Source organism: Antrostomus carolinensis, unplaced genomic scaffold, assembly GCF_000700745.2.
Source record: "Antrostomus carolinensis isolate BGI_N321 unplaced genomic scaffold, ASM70074v2 scaffold5577, whole genome shotgun sequence".
NCBI lineage: Eukaryota > Metazoa > Chordata > Aves > Caprimulgiformes > Caprimulgidae > Antrostomus > Antrostomus carolinensis.
Genome location: NW_010326581.1, coordinates 320,101 through 342,713, shown reverse-complemented (window position 1 = coordinate 342,713; position 22,613 = coordinate 320,101). Strand labels below are relative to the sequence as shown.

The following is a 22,613-nucleotide window of genomic DNA, read 5'->3' as shown; positions in this document are numbered from 1 at the left end:
ACACATCTATGAGAGAGAGAGCGAGAGAAAGGATATCCAGTGATTCCAGTGTCACTGACCAGGCTCACCCTGCTGAAGGCATCAACAGCTGAGTGAGGAAACCGACTGCACTGTTATTTCTCCAGTTAAGGTATGGAGATTTGGAAAAGTTTCTGTTTGGGACTTTAACATAGCATACATGTTCTGAGTGCTCAACAAAACTCACATAAAAGTTAAACTTGAAAATCCAAATTGATGTAGACCTGTTCACACATGTAATTTACAATGACTGTGCTGCTTGAGCAGTGAAGCACATGCCAAATATTTCGTAAAATAAATTATATAGTACACCAGGTACATGCTGGTATTTGTGTGCACCTGATTATATTTGGAGCTGAACATTTTGAAGTCACATCTGCTTTAGCTGGATTTTAGATATGTCTGGGAGCATTCAATCACATTATATAGTAAAACTGCCTTCAACAGGTACATGGCACAGCATCCTGGCGCTTCTGGAATGGGAGACAAGCACTCCAACTTCTCCATGCCTGCTGTGCTTTAATGTACCCCAGTGTCCTGTCATTACCCACCAGCAATTCAACTTGTACACGTTAACCTTGAAGTGTATGGGGTTTTTTTATTTTTTAAAATGCATCCAGCCTTGCTTCTTGACCACAAATAGCAAAGCTTCATGGGGCTTTAATGTTCACAGAACTGAGTATGAGGTGTAGAACTAATAATACAGGAGAGAGAACCAAGCCTAGATAAGGCATGCTTTTACCAGAAAAACTTGTGCAATGTGACAGTAACATGTTTTTAGGGTTATACCTTAGAGTGACATACTTAGTCTTAGGCCTCATCAAACCATTTATATACTTCAATACCTTGAAAAAGCAACGCACTTGACAACAAATTAGCACTGCAACAGGCCTCCTCTTTTTGTAAACTTGCAGCTCCTGACACAAATTTATTAACCAAAAATCGTAAGATTAGTTCTTTACACTAAGCAAAACATGACAGATTTACTGATTTCAGTGACTGACTTTCAAGTTTTTAATTATGCAAAACCCAAGTTTCCTAATTTAGTCTGAAAACTCTGTATGTTAGGTATACCATTTTAAAAATTCTATATAGGAAATACATTTACATGAAAAAAGGCTTAAAATAGAGAATGCATAACTAATACACTACCTTTTTGCCACCAGGTCTACAGTACATTAATTTCATTTAAAATGCACTGACCATACAGGATAAATTGATTTTGCTTTATATGTTGTTGACAGCCATGTTTATTGTGCAGTGAAATGTAGTGTAGTTTCAAGCTGACTATATCCATCAACACAGGGCAATATGCTGACTACTGGGCCAGATGAAGACATACATTACTCTGAGAGCAAAACACTCATTCGTATACAGCAACGTCTTCTCCTGAGGATCACCGTGGTAATTTATGATGCCTCCAATGCCATTACTTTACAACTGACACCAATTTGGCAATTTGTATACTAACATGCATGTACATAAAAGAAGACAGGACTGTGGCAAATGTGAGATGTAAAACTATTTTAATACTATTCTAAGTTAAGTACCATGCTACAGGTACCTGGCATGTACAGGAGGGTGTAGGTGCAGTCAGCGGTTTATTGCAAAAAGGAACAGGAGTTTTGCTGAGGGACCTGCATGTAGGACCAATTTAGGGCTGCCCATTGTCGTCAGGAGGCTTGGAGTAAGTATATCAAAGATATCATCTTTTGAAAGAGGATATATTTATTGTGAAACTATAATAAGTTACAAACATAGTAAATCAACACTGAAACATTTATTGAGACAAACGACTATATAATTTGAGATAAATCAAATATATTCTGTAATGGTTTTTCTATCTTTTAAAATACTACTACAAAATTTGTAACTAGTATGTGGGCAATTAGAAAGTTGGTGACAAATTAAAAAAATTAAATTGTCGTTGATGCAAAAGTTGTCATTTATTATTTAGCTACTATACTCACAGCAAAGAAGACATATTTGAATTCATAAGATGATTTTCCATCTTTTACTTTCCCAAAGGTACTTACTCACTATGGCTAAGGAGTTTGGCTTTAGCCCTTTCTAACACAATTTTGGCCTGACCTTTCAATCCTAACACAGGCAAAGAGCACCTTTACTAGTATCTGTGCCTGGGAAGATCATGGAACAGATCCTCCTAGAAGCTATGCTGAAGCACTCTGGAGTATAGGGAGGTGATTCAAGAAAGCCAGCATGGCTTTACTAGGGGCAGGTCCCACCTGACCATCTAGTGGCTTTCTACTATGAAGTAACTGCATCAGTAGACAACTGAAGAGGTATGGATGTCACCTCTCTGGATTTCTGCAAGGCCTGTGACACAGTCCCCCACAATATCCTTCTCTCTAAGTTGGAGAGATATGGATTTGATGGGTGGACTGTTCAGTGGATAAGAATTTGGCTGGATGGTCACATCCAGAGGGTGTCCCTCAAGGGTCTGTACTGGGGCCAGTGCTGTTTAATATCTTCATTAATGATATTGACAGTGGGATCAAGTGCACCCTCAGCAAGTTCTCTAATTATACCAACCTGGGTGGTACAGGATGCCATCCAGATGGGCCTGAACAGGCTGGAGAAGTGGGCCCAGGTGAGCCTCAAGAGGTTCAACAAGGCCAAGTGCAGGGTTCTGCACCTGACACAGGACAATCCTCATTATGGAGACAGGCTGGGAGATGATGTACTGGAAAGCAGCCCTGAGGAAAAGGACTTGGGGGTAGTAGTGGATGAAAAGCTGGACATGAGCCACCAACATTCATTTGCAGCCCAGAAGGCCAACTGCATCCTGAGCTGCATCAAAAGAGGTGTGGCCAGCAGATCGAGAGAGCCGATCCTCCCCCTCTACTCTGCCCTGGACGAGACCCCACCTGCAGTGCTGCATCCTGTTTTGGAGCCCTCAACACAAGAAGGACATGGACCTGTTGGAGCGTGTCCAGAGCAGGCCACAAAATGATCAAAGCGCTGAAGCACCTCTCCTATGAAGACAGGCTGAGAGAGTTGGGGTTGTTCACCCTAGAGAAGAGAAAGTTCTGGGGGGACCTTATAGCGGCCTTCCAATACCTGAAAGGTGCCTATAAGAAAGCTGGGGAAGAACTGTTCACAAGGACGTGGAGAAATACAACGAGGTGTAATGGTTTTAAACTAGAAAAGAGCAGATTTAGGTTGGTTATTAGAAAAAAGTTTTTCAGTATGAGGGTGGTGGATCATTGGAACAGGCTGCCCAGAGAGGTAGTGGAGGCCCCATCCCTGGAGATATTCAAGGTCAGGCTGGATGGGGCTCTGAGCAACCTGCTCTAGTAAAGATGTCCCTGCTCACTGGAGAGGGGTTGGACTTGATGACCATTGAAGGTCCCTTACAACCCAAACCATTCTATGATTATAGGCCAGCTTTTTAATCTGATATAATTTAGATAGAATGAAAAAAAAAAGAAGAAAAAACACCATAAAGGATCTATTTTCAGAGAAAGGTTATGTTAGAAAACAATTTTTACTTTGAGTAATAAATCACAACCATCCCAAGAAGGCCAAGAAGCTCTGGCTATATCTGTTTTAAGCAAGTTCATACCTGAAGGATTTGAAAAGGCAGCCAAAGAGTTGATGTTCTTTGTGCTTGATCTCTGGGGGAATATTTGCAAGTTTACCCATAGGCCATCACAAAAGCATCTGCAAAATGAATTTCTGCAAATAACTGAAGTAATATAATCTCCATGTTCTTCTAACTACCTCAGAATTATAGAATTATATTCAGCATATAAAGAAAATGCTTCCATTAGCATGTGATTCTACGTGGGGAGCCAGAAATCTTCAGTACCTCTTTAGCTGAGAAATGAGGTGCTAATAATATGAAAAGCACATACATTCAGTGAGCCCTTGCAAGTTGAAACACATAAGAACAAGCTTTCAAACTGGCTGCTCTTAGGTACTTTGTCCAGTCAATCAGATATTTAGACAGCATTGTGCCCTATATAAACAATTTCAACAGGTTTTACAAAGTTTGGATTTTTTTTTTTATTGCGACAATTATAGTATTGACAGAGGCTGAAAGAGATGCTTGAAATTTTCAAAGAAAAGATATAAACCACTGCAAAGAAGTACTTGTCTTCTTTCTAAAACTATTTTCATAAAAGTCTAATAAATAATAAACCAAAAATAACAGATAAATAAAAATGTACTACTAATGAAGAGTGAGAAGAGAGGAGGACATTGGTAATTGTCTCTCTATGGCCATTAATGCTTTATCTGCTAGTTACTGTTCAAACTGCAATTGCAGGGGGAGGTTTTGATTTTCAGAATTAAGAGCGTGGTCAGAATTCAAAATTATTGTAAAAGACGTACAGTTTGGCTGCCCTAATGACTTACTTGGCACAGAAATCTACACTTCAGCCTAAAGGCTGGGGCTGTCCTCAAAGTGACATTTTTAGCTTCTGAGGGTGTGGACTGCCTCACTTCCTAGATGCTTTGCATTTGCTCAACTTGTCACGACTTTGATTTAACACTAAAACCAGATTAGAGCAGAATGATCACTTTTTGTGGCTATATGGAAGGCAGCTCCTCTGTGGAAGCTGGATTCCAGACTAGACTCTAGGGACAATACTGAGTCAAAGAAAACCACAGAATGAATCTAAAAATGTTACAGCTTCATTAACGTAATTTCAAACAATATTTTTGTTCCAAAACAGACTGATGGCTCTCTAATGAAAGTGCAGAGGAAGAAGAACCCCTTTTCTTTAGGAAAGAAAAGAACTTGATAATCAACAGGAAAGAAACATTTTCACATCAATTAAATGTTAAGAAACATAAAGCATCAAGTGTTACATTGTTTATCTATTTATTTATTCCTGCCTTTATCTGAGTTTCTCAGCTTTTATAACGACAAGAATTTTAGGACAGGCATGTTCCCTGAAATCTTTTCCACATTAGGGTTAATCCTATTTTCTTTAACAAGATGTTAAAATGTTCCATTTTATACATAATCTATCACAACAAAACCTCAGACTGGGCCTGTACACGTTACCAGAATGCAAACAATAATAGATGTGATAGAAAGGAGTAAAAAAAGGTTGAGAAAAAGACAAGGAAAGAACAAGAAAAGAAGTGACAGCAAAAAGAAACAGATTTTTATCAGTCACTCTGTTATTCCTTAATTACTCTTCACACTCTGTCCATGTTTGGAGTGATACACTTCTTTGACTCCCACCAGATAACAAATCTTTGGCTACTCTAGGGAATATACTGCATACCATCTTCCACAGACATATGCCAAGATAGGATACATAGAAATAAAGACAATCTTTCTAGGTTCCTAGTGTGAAAGTGACTGGTTAGTAGTAAAGCTTGTATCGTCAGTTATTCATTAAGCTGAGATGACATTTTTGTCTACTTTGGAAAAGACTGGTTGCGGCTTCCAAAATATCTGGCCCTGTCTGTGGTAACACAGCTAGCTCTGCTAGCATCTTGCACTGCAGAGACTAAGAACCTAATGAGCCTGCAAACAGGAGTCACTCTTTTACTATTAGAGATGAGTTACTCGTAAACATGGAAATACCATAAAAACAGGGAGCATGAAATACTAGCTTGGCAGTCCCCCTTCCTGCTCTTAACCTGTGGACAGACAAATGGAGACTTTATGAAAGATACAGCAATATTTCAAAACAAATAGAAAAATGCAATTCTAGAAAGAATGACAAAAGAAGCTTTGGAAAGTTTAGAATACGAGAATAATCATTCAACTGTTATTTCGAGTTAAGAAGTTCAGTGTTCATTCTGGGGAAGGTTACAAAAATTACTACTCCACTGTAATCTAGGTGACAAGTAGCAGTGTCAGTGTAACATTTTTCTGTTTTGCCCCTTGCCTGCCTCCCCATCCACATTCAGAAGACTTTCTTATTCATTACCAGCAAGAGAGGCAAAATAAATGGGTATCTCATGAACTATTGTCATTACTGGCATGTCTTGTCATCACTAGGCAAAACTAACACCCACTTGGAAACATGACTAGCTCCGGGACGGGGATGCCTGCAGTCACACAGTGGCATAAATGTTCTGCAGGGAAGTGTCTGTTTGTCAAGCTGCTTTCATTCCAAATGCTAAACAAATATTATTCAGCTGGGATTTGAGGGCTGAACATTTCTTATAGGCTGCATGTCAGTGAATGAAAAGGGAGGGAAAAAACTGAGAAAGACATGAGTGATTCATGAAATACTGGAATATTTAAATGGGCTCTAAAATATTTCACCTGCAAGGGTTCTGAAATGTGCTAAGTAAATACTAAGAGGTGGGAATACACCGTAGCACAGGTTAGCCACATGCATGCAACACTCGGTTGTGATAAGGCTTGTATTTTTCCTGTTAAGAGACTTCATTCTCTTTAAGACATCAACAAGAAGAACCGAAAGGGAATTCCCTAAGGTCAGCTCTGAGGAAACATAAACCTCTAATTCAATAACTCCGCTACTGCACTGAAAAAGGCCTTATTATTGCAACATCCATATGGAGTCAATTGGACATTAATGACTAATCAATCCCTCCCCTTTCTATTCTACTTACAGTGTCACAAGCCATGTTTAGATTAGCCCATTTCCTGCTTAGGATTGCTCAAGATGTCTTTTGTTCTTTCAGGGCTGGCCTGATGGAGGCAGCTTAAACAAACACACGACCCAAGTGGTGCAGGAGTTATAAACTGCCATATGTGAATGAACAAAGGGGCCATACTAAAGCCTTTTGTGGTATTTGTTAATGTTTTTCATCTGCGTTTAAAAAGACCTAATGACTTTGTGGTGAGCTGATGCATGTGGCTCGTGGCTTTGCAAAATGAAGGAAATTCTAGCCAGTTATATATCAGCATATATTTTCCGAAGTGCCTTGTTTTCAGTTCTGGTGGCAGCGAGTTTACTTTTTTAGTGCATTTGTTTTACATATGCAAGTAAAATTCTTAATCTCAACTAGAGCACAGCACCAGTTTTCACAGCCATCCTCACAACCTAAATATACATCTTTCCACATTTGAAAGTCTAGAGCTAAAATTAATAGTGAACTATCTTGTGTGTGTGAAATCAAATCAACTATTCCCAGCTCTGCCAGTGGTAGCAGTTCACTCACCAGTGTTTAAAGACGAATTGTTAGTCAGGTCATATTAAATACTGAAGCAATATTTCTAAATAAGCTATTAGTACATCCATACTCCACAGCCAGACATGCCCAAATCCACATTATTTAAGTGAATTAAAATTGCTAAATGCAACTACTTTCTTCATGGCTTACACAAACATTTTAGATTTCTTGACCACATTTTATGGCAAAATCATGGAAAATTGGCACGGAATACAGCTAAAAAAATACAATAATATTTCAAATTACATGGAATATTAACTGAATTAATCAGTGCTTAAAGCCTAAGCACTTAAGGCTTAAGCCCTCAGTGGCCTACATAGTCTCACTTGAGCTGTAACACAAGAGCATGAGAAGTTATTCTGTGAAGACCCATGAAACATCTAGATAGAAGCTGGGATGAAGAAGCAGCCTCTACTGTAAATTTCGGGAGGTATGTGAGTGTTGTAAGATTTTGCAATCATGTGCCACTTGCAAGTTTCGAGACCCTTCACAGATAATTAAAATGCTAACAAACCCTTTCTGATGTAGATATTATGGACAGAAAAAATGTGAAACATATTTAAGTTGAAAGTTATTCAGCCTAAGAAATGACAGCAGAAGTAAGGGATTGCCAGTCAGCAGGTCAATCAACATTCCCACAAACACTATGGTTGTTTCCCTTTGATATTTCATTTCATACTCAAATGAGGGAAGTAGAGGCCCACAGAAAGGCAAACCATGGACAAAACAGCCCGGCCAAGAGAAACATCACTAATAATTTTTAGGTATCTGACAAGATCCATCAATACTGCAAATTGATTTGTTGGTTTGTTTGGGTTTTTTTTTTTTTTTGCTTTGGGGGGCTTTTTTGTTTTTTTTTCAGAAAAACTGTTTTTCTAACAGCTAAGCAATTATTGTTACTACATTAATCATATTCCAGTCAAAACAATACAAAGAAGAATGAACTATTCTATTTAACATTAAAATGTTTCCATCTTTATTGCCAGTGGAGCAGTTACACGCATAATTTCAAATTTCTCCTGACAAGTGTCACCTAGAACATTCAGAAATGATGACACTGATTTAAAACACAGAGATCATTTCTGCAGTCTTCAGTCATCCCTAACAATTTGTTGGGTTTTTTTTAAATACTGCCTGAACAAGGGCCACCGGACTTAATCCATCCATATTTTAGTCAATGCTTTGTTTTAAGATGAAGAAATGACAAATAGGAATTCACCACAGAGAAAAAAAGCAGCCTGACTTTGTATGTGATGGATGCACAGTTCAAGGTGTGGCTGAGCACTGTTAATAAACAACTTTGCTTGTTCCTATGTGGCAAAACAATGAATTTTAAAAGCTTAAGTACAATATGGATATGAAAGGGAATATTGTTAAATGTATTATTAAAATACATTTAACAATGGGAGAGAAGTTTACAAAACCAGCTCCCTCAAATTATACGATACTATTGAACTGCAGAATACTTTGGAAACAGTTTTAATGTGTCTTGGAATCACTGCTTTAGCGGCCCATTTCCTGCATTCAATCTGCAATTGAATTTGTCACCTTCTAGTATACGCAACATCATTCTTTGTATCAATATAACTAATTCCCTCCATCCACTGTTTGCTGTTCTCACTTGTCATATCATATCAGTAATTAGATGGCAAGGACCTAGGGCTAGGATACGCATATGCCATTTCTTCCTGCCTTTCACATGGGGTGTTGATATTATAATAATTAATAATGTAATTAGTACATAATATATCATGAAGGGAGAGAAGCAAAAGCGGCATGATAACAGGAGCTGTAAGTTAACAAGTAATAATGAATGTCAGGAAAAACTCTTAAGGCTAATTTTTCAAATATGCTGCACCTGTGCATTTGGGATTTGTGACTGAAGCCAGGAAGATGTTTTTACAAAGAGGACAATGCCATGTCCAAATAAGTTGCCACATTTACCTGGTTTGGGTAAAAAACAGGAGATTTGCCATGAAATAGGTGCTTATGTGAAAATTTAGATGTTACCCTTTTTTGAAATACTGCACTTCCTGTGAAACTCCCCCTGCCAAACTGAAAATATAATAATTTAATATTTGCAGAAGCTGTGAAGGTACTGTAATGCCCACCTCACACACATTTTGGACCACTGAATCTGTAAAATTAAATCAAAGTACAAATTAAGAAAATATTGTCGCCTTGGTACTAAGTTCTGCACTAAACACTTGCTTAGATACTTGGCATATCTATGTGGAAGAAAGGTAGCTGCTCTTAAACACTTTTCTATTGCCGAGATACTGATCCCAGATTCCTGATCTGTTATGAGTTATTCTGAAAAATTTAAGCACATCACTCAAGTATCAGGCACAATCAAATAGATTAATGGGTGCTAAAAATCGCAACCACAATTAATGAAGGCCACCTCTTAGCATCTGGTCTAATTAACCAAGATGGCAAGTTATTTTATCTTTAAATAATAAAGATATGCTTATGGGATTTTTTTTTTAATAAAAGATCTATAACAAGAATTCCGGGGAATAGAAATTGCAGTACTTGAGCTTAATGCATTCTCTCTGGAAACACTTCTTTGTTTTCAGACAGCTTTCACTGTTTTCTGATTTTCATCTTTCCCCTCTCAACTGCCATAGCAACTATTACAAATATTTATGTGCGACAAATACTGGCTTGGAGAGGCATTCTTTCCTCCAGTATTTATGAAGCACTGTCACTAAAGTAGGTGATGCTTTGCCATGCATGTACTACCTGCTGTTTACACCTCTGCATAGGAGGGTGTTAAACAAGTTACCTCACAGGTCTGGATTGTGTTGGCAGCCTGCCAAGATTGATCTGCCTACAAATATATATATATATATGGATGGTTCCCTTTCACCTACCTCTTCAGCTGCTCAAAGTCAGCCTTTTTTGGAGTCAAGAAGGAACTGTGTCACCCTTTTCTATAAGCAATTATTTATTAATGGGCATATAGGAGAATGTTGAGGCGTTGAGTATATGGTAGAGGTGCTCCTTTAAGAAAGCACTGATCTGCTTTTTACTTAATAGACTTGCATAACCCAGGCACTTGTCATGATGTCGCCTCTATCACCAGGTAAGGAGAAAATGAATCTTTGACAGATGGACAGAAAGTCACAGTTGGACAAGGTGGCAGTTTCTCCTTCATCCTGAGATATCAGTCTGGTGGTCCCTTTGTAGCTCCTTTTTCTCATGTTTCTTGCCACATGGCCAAGAAGCTACCTTCTACATTGCAAAGGCTCCCTGTCTCCCCAGTTAGCTCGCTTCTCTCCTCCACATGATTCCACATTCACTGCTGCCGCTGCCACTGCAGCCACTCACTGTTCACCATGTTCCAGTAACCGGTTAAGTCTGTGATGATGCCTAACACCGTTTCTTTCTTTCTCTGCCATTCAATTTCTCTTGCTTTTGGGCAGTTAGAATCTCTCATTGTACTACAACATGCTATGCAATGTGGCTAGCCCAAGTCAAATATGAATAGAAAGTGCTAATTTTATGGACTTAAAAAGAAAGACTGCTGTTAACTGCTGCAAATACCAAGCAATTGTATGTTGGTCAGCAAATTCACCATCTCAAATGCTGCAGAACTGGATTCTTAAGATGGGTAGCAATATGTTTAAAAGCAAAGGTGAGCTTGTGCTCCTCCAAACTTCAGTTCAGGTCCAAAATCACATTCAGACCAAAATTTGTGTATATATTAACTGGAATGAGTAAGATCAAGCTAGGGCTTACTACTGGAAACAGCCTATATACCAATGGTTATGCAGCTCACAGTCACCAACTGGCCTGCATTCAGACCTGCACTGGACTATGATCAAAGACACCATGATCAAACAGATAAGTCTTAAAGCTATATAACCTCAAACAGTGACTTGGTATATAGAAAAACACAATCTTTAAACCAAGAAACTTTTACAAATTAAAGTAAGAGACAGTAGGCAATGAAAGGGAGGACACAGGCACTAAGGAGGACACAGGAACTAAGTCAAGGAATTTAAAATGAGCTGGTACTAATACCATGCTGAGGACTCCAAGATATCTCTTAACTGATACAACATCAAGGTTTCATAGCAAAGGTTATCCTTTGGGAGACTTTGAAAAGTAATAGTCTAATACAAGAATAAATACATAGGTACAGATAAAGTGGACAGACAGATCCCACCACATTATTTAAAACTGCCTTTATCTAAACTAGCACGCATGTACCTATCCTCAGAACTATGGTCCATGCTGAACGCACACTGGTCGATTAGCATCACAGGAAGGAAGCAGCAAGTGCTAAACACAAAGTTTACCAAATCAAGAAAACCACCATGTGAGATATAGAACAAATGAAAACATCAAAACATGACTCAGAAGAAAAAGTCTTTCTGTATGTTGTCCCAAATGTCAAACTGTGAGGCCAAATATTTAATTCACACGCCCCCGATTCTAATATATTAACACGAATGAACATGGAACTAAATGTTGAGTCCTAATACAGCATTTTCATCTGTCTACATTTGCTGTATAAAAATGAATTTAACTTTACAATACATCTGATTTTTCACTTGGGAAAACAGGACACAGAGAAGTTATTTCTCTTTTATAAAATCACACAGCGAGGTAGTGGCAAAACACTGAAGTCAGATGTTTTTGCCTGGAGTCCAGGACCCAAGCAAGAAAATGATATTTTAACAGAGTCACAGTTCTTTGGCAGATCTTGATGGAATTTAAATCCCTGACTACGACTGCTGAAGGAAACCACACTGCAACCTGAGCTAAGGTAAAATCAGTAATTGTCAACAGGAACGTTAGGTCTATTCTGCAGATTTCCATCAACTACAAAAAAAAAAACCTTAACAGACTTCCTAAAAATTTCCAAAGCATTTGACCACAGCTACAAAAACAGAAGGATCCATAAACATAGAGCACATTATACAAGCATGAGATCCATAAACATAGAGCACATTATACAATTCAAAAGAAGCAGCACTATCACCAAAAGTGAACATCTGTGAAAGGAAGATCTTTTTTAGAACTTGAAGCAAAAAACCACATTCAGATCATCCAATATTCTCAGATAACTAAGAACTAAACACTCTAGGTTCCCCCACCTGGAATGTAAACAGGGATCACCTATGACTCCTGACTGTATTCTGCGTGCTCTAGTCAGTTGATGTATGTCAGTCACGTTCAAAAAGGGGTTTTAGCTAGAGCTAGATTCAAAGCTGTCTTGGTGTGTCCATGCCAGTTAGCTGAATTTCAGTATTGACAGTCTCAAATGTTCAAAATTATGAAGCCGCCTACAGAAAGAATGACGTTTCCTTTAAAATGATGAGGTTTGGAGAAAAAAAAAATCCTTGTTTAGTTCTATAATTGACTGTTGTTTATAATTTTGCATACCAGTCACTGAACATTTATGACGCTCTCAAATCATGTTTTTGAATTTTGCTAGCTATAAATGTATCATATATTTTAACATGACAACTGATATTTCCAGGTAATGACACAAGTCTAATAGCTGTGGATTATTCATCAGTGGTGTCACAGTCAGTGGCAATGTTTTTGAATAAAGTCTGAGCATGATTTTTAATGTGGATAGCCCAGTCCTGCTGGTGGCTAAGGAAGTAAAAGAGATGTTGCTTTATGTCATATTTAATGTAAAACTCTTGAGAATGATTTTCAGGCCTCCATTCAGATGACAGTGAGGTCATTATGAGTAACACAAACTTTGAATACAACTTCATATGCTAGGTCATCTCTGAAGGTACGCCTAGTTACCACTAATCTTAAAAAAGGTTTCCTCCACTGGGCTGGGACAACAAGCTAAGTTATAAAAGTTATTGTGCAGTATCCTTTCATACCTGTCTTATAACTGCATAGAGCTAAATTTAAAGAATTTCAACACTGATCTTATAATTAATGATTTAAAATAAATACACATGTAGCTTCAGCTTCTGATCAATGAGCCAGTACTGCAAGCACTCATTAAAGGAAAACATGATTCTGATCCTGTCAAACTCAGGCCACTGCCACACATTATAGAAAATACATAAGGAGCAGAGAAATCATTGCTAGATACTATTACAAAGGCAATACATAAAACACAGAAGTCTGATGATATTTCTTATAACAAATTACTTGAACCTGAGAGGCTGTGTCAAAGCTATGGGAACCAGGAGTACTTCCCAGATGTGGTCTATCTCGGCTGCCTGCTGGGATGAGACAGACATGTACCATGTCTCTGCACACCTTAGTTTCCTATGGAAAGGCAGGTGCGCAGGTAGGCAGGGAGCAGAACTGCACTTCCATAGCCCCCTTGGTCTAGATCAGTTAGAGATCAGGATGAAGCCCATACTGCACCTCCCCCAGTTTATGGCCAGCAGTGGGACTAAATTTAAGAGTCCTCAGCTCAGGAATAAATCTGTTACACCGTTCCCCCACCCCCTGCATAAAAAAAAGCCCTCTAGAAATAGCCAATACATTTCTAAATGTAGTAAATTTCATAATTCTGAAGTTCTAAAATTCTGGTGATGGGAGCAAAACCATCTGATAGATCTAACAGCCACACACCCACTCTGTCACAACTGCACCTGGACCTCAGACATCTGGATGTATTTCTGAGGTAGAAAGACAGGAGGTCAAAAGCTGACCACCAATATGTTACTTCAGAAATCTTTATTTTCTATATGACTGTTATTTGCACAAAAGCACACAACAAAACACATAAATATTATCTAAAGATGTCTACAGCAATTTGCGCTCAAATGATATCTAAAAAAACCTGAAAAAAGTTTAAAAGTAAGTAAGTAAAAGGAAGGTGTGAAACACACTAAATATTCAAAGAATGACTACGGCTAATAGGAACCTTTGACATTCAATTGAGATTATAACCTTGGCAACACACTAACATGCAACAAGGCTCTCTTCTTAGAGGAGGCCAAGGAAGAGCAACAAAGCTGGTGAAGGGTCTAGAGAACAAGTCCTGTAAGGAGCAGCTGAGGGAAATGAAGTTTAGTCTGGAGGAGGCTGAGGGGAGACCTTAATGCTCTCTACAACTACCTGAAAGGAGGCTGTAGTGAGTGGGTGTCGGTCTCTTTCCCAAGTAACAAGCGATAGGACAAGAGGAAATGGCCTCAAGTTGTGCCAAGGGAGGTTTAGATTGAATATTAGGAAAAAATTCTTCACTGAAAGGGTTATCAAGCATTGGAACAGGCTGCCCAGGGAAATGGTTGAGTCATTATCCCTGGAAGTATTTAAAAGACATGTAGACATGGCGCTGAGGGACATGGTTTAGTGGTGGACTTGGCAGTGTTAGGTGAACACTTGGACTCAATGATCTTAACGGTCTTTTCTAACCTAAATGATTCTATGGTTCTGTGACTCTGAAGAATAAGTTGTCAAGTTTCTTAGTAACCCAGTGCTGAAACAGACACATATGGAAACATAAAATAACAGCAACACATATGAAAAACTTCATGACATGGCAAATCTAGAAAGATCTGTAATAGTTTCATGACAAGAAGAAAGATTAATATTCTTGAAGATTAACAGAATCTGTAGCATGGTACAGTACATCAGCAGCATTGTTTTCAATGGACTTCCATTCTAAATCATGCCGCGCAAGAAGTGCCATCTCTTAGCTTGTGTGACAAAGATAAAGGACAAAACGTGGGTGATATTTTGAATGTCTTTTTTTTTAATATCCAGTTAGTATCTCAATTCACCTTGTCTATAACTAGAAGGACAAACAAGCAGCTCAGTTTTGAACTCCCACCAACGGTTTTTTTCAGATCAGCAGAGGTATTCATCCAGCACCTCTTTTCCAGAGACATCTCTTGGCTGCTAAACAAAGTCTGGAAATCTGAATCCATTCATGAACTCAGATTTCCCATGTGGCGACACACCGTGCCTCAAAGTGCCCCACTAGCTCTGGAAAGACACGTACACTGTCCTTAAACTGGCACACATCATGTAGCTTGGGCTGTCATAATGTCAAAGCTTCGTTCTGCACTATCCAGTAACAGGGGGGGCTGTCAGTACCACGAGGTGTATCAAGATACTAAATTAACGACACTAGAAAGAGGAAGGATGAATTGAAGAAAATGAGCTAAAGCAAGAAAGTTGTCAGGGACTTGATGTCATATGAACCAGTAACTGTGTATCTGTAAGTATTCTGTTGCAACTTTTCATCCCAACTGAGGAAAAAATATCCTTCAACACAGTGAAATATGAGAAGCTGCTGCAGGATGGAAATTCCTTTACAAAGCAGTTTATAAATAACTGATTAGTCAACAAGTACTTTGGAAAGTTCATGTATCTCCTAAGTCCTTTTTTCTAGAAAAAAAAATCATTGCCAAACACCTGTCTGAAATTTATTTTTCACCTACATTCTGTTCATTGTTTTTCTTTTCAAAGACAATACAGTAGTGGCCAATCACACCCAATAAAGGATGAATAAATGAAGCTCATAAATAATAGCTCCCTAAAAATGAAAATCTGGAAATTACTGATTTTATAAGGAACTATTAAAAAATTATACATAAATATATACATATATGGAAAATCTGAAATACATGTCTCATTAAGGTGCTAGCCTCCTTCTGAATATTATTTGTAATACGCCACTGATGAGCTTCTGTCATCATCTTATCTTACTGTTATGGAGACCTGAAATCTTAACTATGTCAAAATACTTTAAAAAAATTTTAAGCAAAAGACATGTCAGCATGTGCTCCTAGTGCATGTGTCAGTTCTATGTGATAAGCTAATTATGCTATTAAGCCAATAAGTAGGAATATTTTGCTGAACTACATTTGAGAGTTAATTATTCCTCTGTATGGATGAGTCAATACAGGAACATCTTGGAACTGAACTTGCAGCTTCTCCATTGTATACAAGTCCTTGCCCAAAATACTTTTAAATTCAGCTGTTTTGGTTTGCCTATAGACTGATTAAAGAATGTATGTTGGTTGACAAGCAAGAGGAATCAGAGCTTTAAGATGTTTTATCATAGGCATATCATGTACTACCTCTACAGTGAAGAAAAGATGACATTTACATGTGTTGCTGTTGTCAGACTTCAAAATGAAGGGATAATTCGTGAGACCTTACCTGGACCATTTATTTCTGGGTCACAGAGAGACAGGTGAAAATGGGCTCATAGGTATACTTCTCTATATAGAAAATATTAATTCTTTTTTATCAGAAAAATTCTGTCACAGTATTTCAAGAATCATTTGAAAATAACCTTATATGTCAAAAATCACAAGTTTATTGGTCCTATTCTTTTGATTCAAGGAAAAAAGTAAATTTTGAACCTGTCAGATGTTTGGATATTAATGTAAAAATTTAGATCTGTTTTAATCTTTTCCCAAGAACAGCGGCATAACTAGAACTTGTCAGGTTAAAAAAAAGCAAAGTGATTCTCAAACAGAAGTAAATTGAGTGGGCAAAATGTTGCATAATATTCTATCTGAATAGTATATTAACCTTAAATACTATGACTGGAAGGGTTCCTATCTATCTACATGTTGTCTTCCAATGTATCAGAGGGTAGAGAGGGTATCAGTGGCATCCACTTCCAGAGCATGCATGGTAACCCTGCTACAGACTAAACTTAGCCTTGACAAACACTAATTTCTACCTGTGGCTTGACACTGTATGCCTGATATGCAAAACTCTCACCGAAATGAGTGCAAATGCACTGGAGGTTTATACCACAAAAAAGACACATTCATGTAGAAAATGTGAAATATTTTTCCATTATCATCTGACAGCTGCCTGTCAATAAAATTGTGCTTGCTATATCCTGAATATTTTGTGAGTACACCAGTGGGTAGACTTCTTAAAGAGCTCTAATTTTCTTTAAAGCTACTCAATCCCTAAAAAATGGTAAAAACACCCATATATATATATATATATGTATGTATATATCGTCTTGCTGGGATAATTTTTTCATTGTTTCCTACATTTGTATTAATGGTATCAAATGTAAACACTTAATTGACAGCTGCTGGGGGAAAAAATAGCTGCACTGCAGAAGGGCTTAGAGAGCTATACAGTTCTTTTTGTGTATCCACCCTTTGCTAGGGACTTACCACAAAATAAGTCCATAGCACAATCTCACAAAACCACACAGAAATCATTCAAGTATTATCCTGAGATGTAATCTAGACAGTACTGATGACACTGGCAGCATTACAGCCATACCGTTCTGTGATGCAGTGTTCAGTAACCCATAGTCAAAATTGCAACTTACCTTCTGCATCTTCTGGCCTTGTAAGATCGATAACACCAGGGCCCAGTTTTCCATCTTCACTGGGCTTCCCTGTTAACTGTGGGCCTAAATTTTCAAACCTTGTTCTTTCCTGAAAAAGAACAAAAGTAGTCTTAATGGTCCATATACGTTAGTTCTCACTATATGCCTGTATATATGTGTATGCCCTGATACGTGCCTTATTTTTAAAATCTGAACAAATAATGAATGCATTTCATTAGAATTGTAACTCAGTGACAATTTTTCACAGATTCTGAATGTTGGCATTTATGAAAATCAGTTTTAAATGTGAAGCATATAGAGAAACTTTGAGATTATTTTGATCTGTACTGCCATAATGCATAAATGATTGTACATGCAAATACAAAACACTCTTGGCAGCAAACAGTGCTGATCAATGCTGCTCACTTTGCCTTTCCACTTATTTTCTAACTTAAACTGGAAAAGACAATCAATATTTGGGAGATATGAAAATTCAGAAGTTGAAAAAAGAGTTTGTATCAAAATACACTGTTAATTTAATGGAAAGCACTTTTTCCCCACTATGAGATTCAAGTTTGCATTCATATCTCTGAGAAAACACAAGTCTGAATTTTATGCAAGAGGTTTTAAAAGACAAGTATTTGAAAGAAGGAATAATACATGACAGAACTGATATTGTTATTTTGTCTATGAATTTAAATTGTACCTTAGTGGAAAGGGAACCTAAGGAGATTAAAAAAAAAAAAAGCAGGGGGGGATGACGGATGGAACACGCACTCCTAGAAAACAGAAAGCTTTTGAGAGCTGGAGACCTCCATAGGAAACCTGGAACTAGAAAGTGGAAACTGAAAGGTATTTTATGTGTTAACCCAGTTCCTCAATCAACTACCGGACAAGGGCACTATAAATGACAGTGTAATATTGTCTCACAATAGTAGTCTCTGTAGTACTGTGTATCAGTAGCAAAGCGTTCAATGGTTATCATTAATTTAGCATTCTCATTTGAAGGAACATAGCATGTTTTCCCTCTTGCCTTGTTGTTACCTCTTCAGACTAAACTTGGCATTATGTTGTACTTGTGAATGAATGAAACCTTGTTGTTCATTACTATGAAACAATATTAAATGTCATGTCAGCTTGAATTTACAGACATGAAATACCGGCTTTCAGCTCTAAGAACAGTTTCTCCATGTTATACTTAATGCATTATGCAGAAGTAGAGTGCTGATTGCTGTTCAGTCTATTGTTCAATGACCTAGTTCTGTGCTGTGCATACTAGACAGAAGAAGAAAACGTTAGGAGTTTCTCTCCTGCAAGATGGTTAGAAATCTGGAAATGTTCTTAAGGACAAAACATACTTAATGGCCTTGACTCCTCATTTGCTCCACCTCTAAATACTTCTGCTTTCCAATGTGATTATTTTTCTATTGTCATCATCTTTCAGTAATAAAACCCCACCAGATCAACAACTGAGGAACTGTTTTGATTCCTTCAGCTATGGATTTAAAAAAATATTTTCTGTTTAATTTGCAGAGGAAGACAAGAAAGCACAACCTGACACTGGTTTTGCAACAACATGCAGCTGAAGCGTTTCAGGTACTAACTGCATTCCTAGAAGTTCCTCAGAATCTTCCCCTTGTTGAACAAAATAACTCTGCATTTTATATTTGGTTAACTTCTTATTTTCTTCTGTAAAATCTGTCGTCGATGAAGAAGCTTACATATACAAAGGAACTCACAAGAAAAGAAAGAGTTACAAATGAAATGTGACTGCAGAAAGGCACTGCAATGCTAGAGGCCCAATATTTTACTGCAAGGGGTTGTGCAATGTAACAATACACCTGAATCATCAGGATGGGATCTGTTTTACTGGTAGACAGAATAAAAAATACGTTTGTCAAGGATTCTGCGTTCCATTACAAAGGGCTGATTTGCAGTTGAGATAAAAACAAAGATCAGTACTAAGAAAACAGCTTTTGGCACTTATATTGTCTCTTCCAAAATATTTGCGCTAAAAGCTTTTTCTTAAGCATGTAACTACAACACCTGCAGAATTCTTGGAAGAACAGCCTTTAAGTGTGTTTCAGAAGAAGAAATACCTTTCTGCTATAAAAATCAACAGACCCTGCTACATATCAATATGCACATTTGGAATATCTTCCTAGTCATTCATTCTCTTTGATTTTACCAGAAAATATTCTGTTCAAAAAAAAAGAAAATAAGGAAGTTTCTGAAAGAATATCAATATTTTGACATGGAAGGAGAAAAGGGAAAATTACATTATAAGGTTCAGGAACAGTAAAATGAAAACACTTATATGATAAAAATACCTGCTCTCATCAAACAAAGGCGATGTACTTACAGTTATTTCATAACCTCCTCCTTCCAATTCATGAAAAGCTGTAACAAAGCTAGCTATATTTAAGTCTTTGAAATGCCTTTTAAAGTCACTCCTTTGCTTCCCTTTTTACTGAAAATAATCTTCACAGTGATCGTAAAAAAAAATTTCAATATTTGCATTGAGTTTAGACAAATTCAGAGAACTGTAAAAAATATAAAAATGTTCCTTAATACTAATGATGTTTTTTATCTAGTAGCTGCCTTTACAATTCCATGAAATACAACAAATTTATATGAAATTTATTGTTAGAAATTTGTCCCACTAGGCTCCAATCTTTTTTTAATAATTTATCTTTGTTCCTGTCTTGAATTCATCCTAAAGATAATAGTTACTTGCACTAATAATCCATTAAAAGTATACCTTTTTCCTAGTATGAGCAAAGACTGAGAGACAGATTGATGCTGTACACAATACTCCTATATGAATAAAAAAGGCATACCTTCATTAAAAGTAAATGGCTGTACATGGCTGCACTAACAAATATCTCACCTACACGTGCACTATATTTGCACACATGTACATCGACTACTGGATATACTGCTACCTCCCTAACCTACATTAACAGAAATGAGTTTGTAATAAAGTGCACCGCTATGGACAGTGCAGGTGCTTTGTTTCCTGTGAAAAAGCATTTTGGACCACTATTCTGAACTGATTCTCTGTACTAGCTATGGAGCTTCTACTGTGTAGTCACTTTAATTTTTCCCATTTAAATTTCAGAAAAAAGGTTTTCTCATTACTAGATCAACACAATCAATTGGAGTTTGCATTAGAAAACTGAAAGCTCTTCTGAGCCCAGTTCAGATCCTTTGTGCTTCTTGGTATGTTGAACAAACTGTGAAAGTAATCACATCTTTAAAATGAGTAAGAGAAGAGAAAAAAGATTCTCCTTAGCAGCCAACTCTTAATTTTCCATTTTGTGATTAGGCACTTATTTATGCGTTGTCAGTCACAAACATGCAGAAAACGTAAAAGTTATTGAAAAAATTAAAGTCTGCTCAACTGTCTTGCAGGACTGTTGGTTCTCTAAGTGCTTTGAAATTATGATGTATGAGGTAGATGTTGCATATTAAATAAAGATATTTAAATTATAAAGCCCCCGTTAGTGAGAGCTGATGAATGTTAAATGTTATGAGCCACAAGGCTGTAGCATCCATCATATTCACATATTATCACAGTCAGTGATGGAGCAGCCTCAGTGATGACAGATACACTGCTAGATAGTTATCCCTTATTTCCAGAGTCGCCGAGCAAGCCTTTCAACCCCTTTGTCATTATTTTTAGCTTTGCATTAAATTAGCAACTTTTCCGTCACTTTCTGGCAGAAAGTATCAATTCTTTCTTCACATGTGGAAGGTAAAAGAATGATTTAGTGAAGCAAGGAGTAAAGGAAAAGGAAGCAGTAGCCCCTACCTCTGAAAAGGCTGCAAACTTCAAACGACCAGAAACAAATATAAAATTGTGATCTTGTGAAAGAACAGCAATGAAACAGTAAGCACACAATAATGGCTTTTCTCTGCACTTAGATAAAAGCTGAATTTTTGATGTGCACAGTATATTTTCATAAAATTTTATATACTATGTTTTATACACTTATTGGCTATTCCATAATAATGTGTGTGCTAACAGTAAAATTGCTCTTAAATTTATGTCTGTTATTTATACGTTCCCACGTAACAATGCTTTTTGTTGTAAAAAATATTCTGTTTATTAATGTAACTTTACAACCACTGCATCCAAGATCCGTGGTAAATTAATGACATTTTTATTATTTTATAGTGTCATTAAATTTTTACTGATCACTCCATCAAACAGAAGCAATAAAGGCCATAATGCAAACTGGGACACTTAGATCAGGGGAGCGGGAAGGCATTCCATATAGTCTGAAGTAAACGGCTTGCTATAAATGATATTTATACCATCTTTAAGGATGTGAAAATACTTGGACAAGTTTGGCAAAACTGTTTCTGTAGTACCGTGGATTGTGTACTTAAATAACAGTTTACTTGCCAGCAAGACAATTTTTTTTCAAACCATATGCGAGAAGATGACTGATTGCATCCATCTCTTGAAAAATAATATACGAAATGTAATAATACACTGGGCACCCCTCCCTTCTGGATTACCAAGACTGATCTGACTATACCCATGCCTCAAATTATTTCAACATGCTTGCTTTTTCCACATCTGAAATGTATGCTTAGTCTGAAATGGAAAACGGCATGCACGCTGATCATTGTGAAAAACATTTAAAATATATATATTTTTTGCAAACAAATACTTTTTATTTAAGTAGATGTGTTTGGACAATGATGTAATATCCTTTATTTCAATAGTCTAGCATGGAAGTAGTTACCAACGTTAATTTAAAGAGCCACTTTCTAGAAAGTGAATTATTAATATGGGTCATTCACAGAAGCCACAGAGCATATGACTGAAGGGATATTATTTCTTCTGAGGACAGTACTTTAGTTAGAATGACTACAAATAATTATCACATGTTGTCTTTATGTCTGAAATGTATCTCAATTGAATTATTCCATACTAAATGTTCTAGTAGCTTATTTGCTAACTGAGATCTCTTCCCTTCATGTACCATGGACAGTAAACAACAGGCAAACAACTTACTATATTCATAACATAAAAAGGACATTTTCAGTAGAATACAGAGAAAATTATTCCCAGTTTGAATAAGGAGGAATCACAAAACCATTTTTCCCCCCTGGAAAGTCAAGATACAAATGGCCCAAGCTTTTCACCTTCTTACTACTTTTTAAAGGCTAGGACTGCAAAGTTAAATTACCCTCC

At 37.2% G+C, this 22,613-nt stretch overlaps 1 protein-coding gene across 2 annotated transcripts in view; it reads right to left on the bottom strand.

Moving 5' to 3' along the window:
* Positions 1 to 22,613, bottom strand: part of SOX6 (SRY-box transcription factor 6) — a 220,119-nt gene that overhangs the window by 11,260 nt on the left and 186,246 nt on the right. For both annotated transcript variants that reach the window (XM_029085874.1, XM_010171617.1), the window contains exon 11: positions 17,405 to 17,513. In XM_029085874.1, coding sequence (XP_028941707.1) covers positions 17,405 to 17,513 — 109 coding nt within the window. The remainder of the gene's footprint in view (positions 1 to 17,404; positions 17,514 to 22,613) is intronic.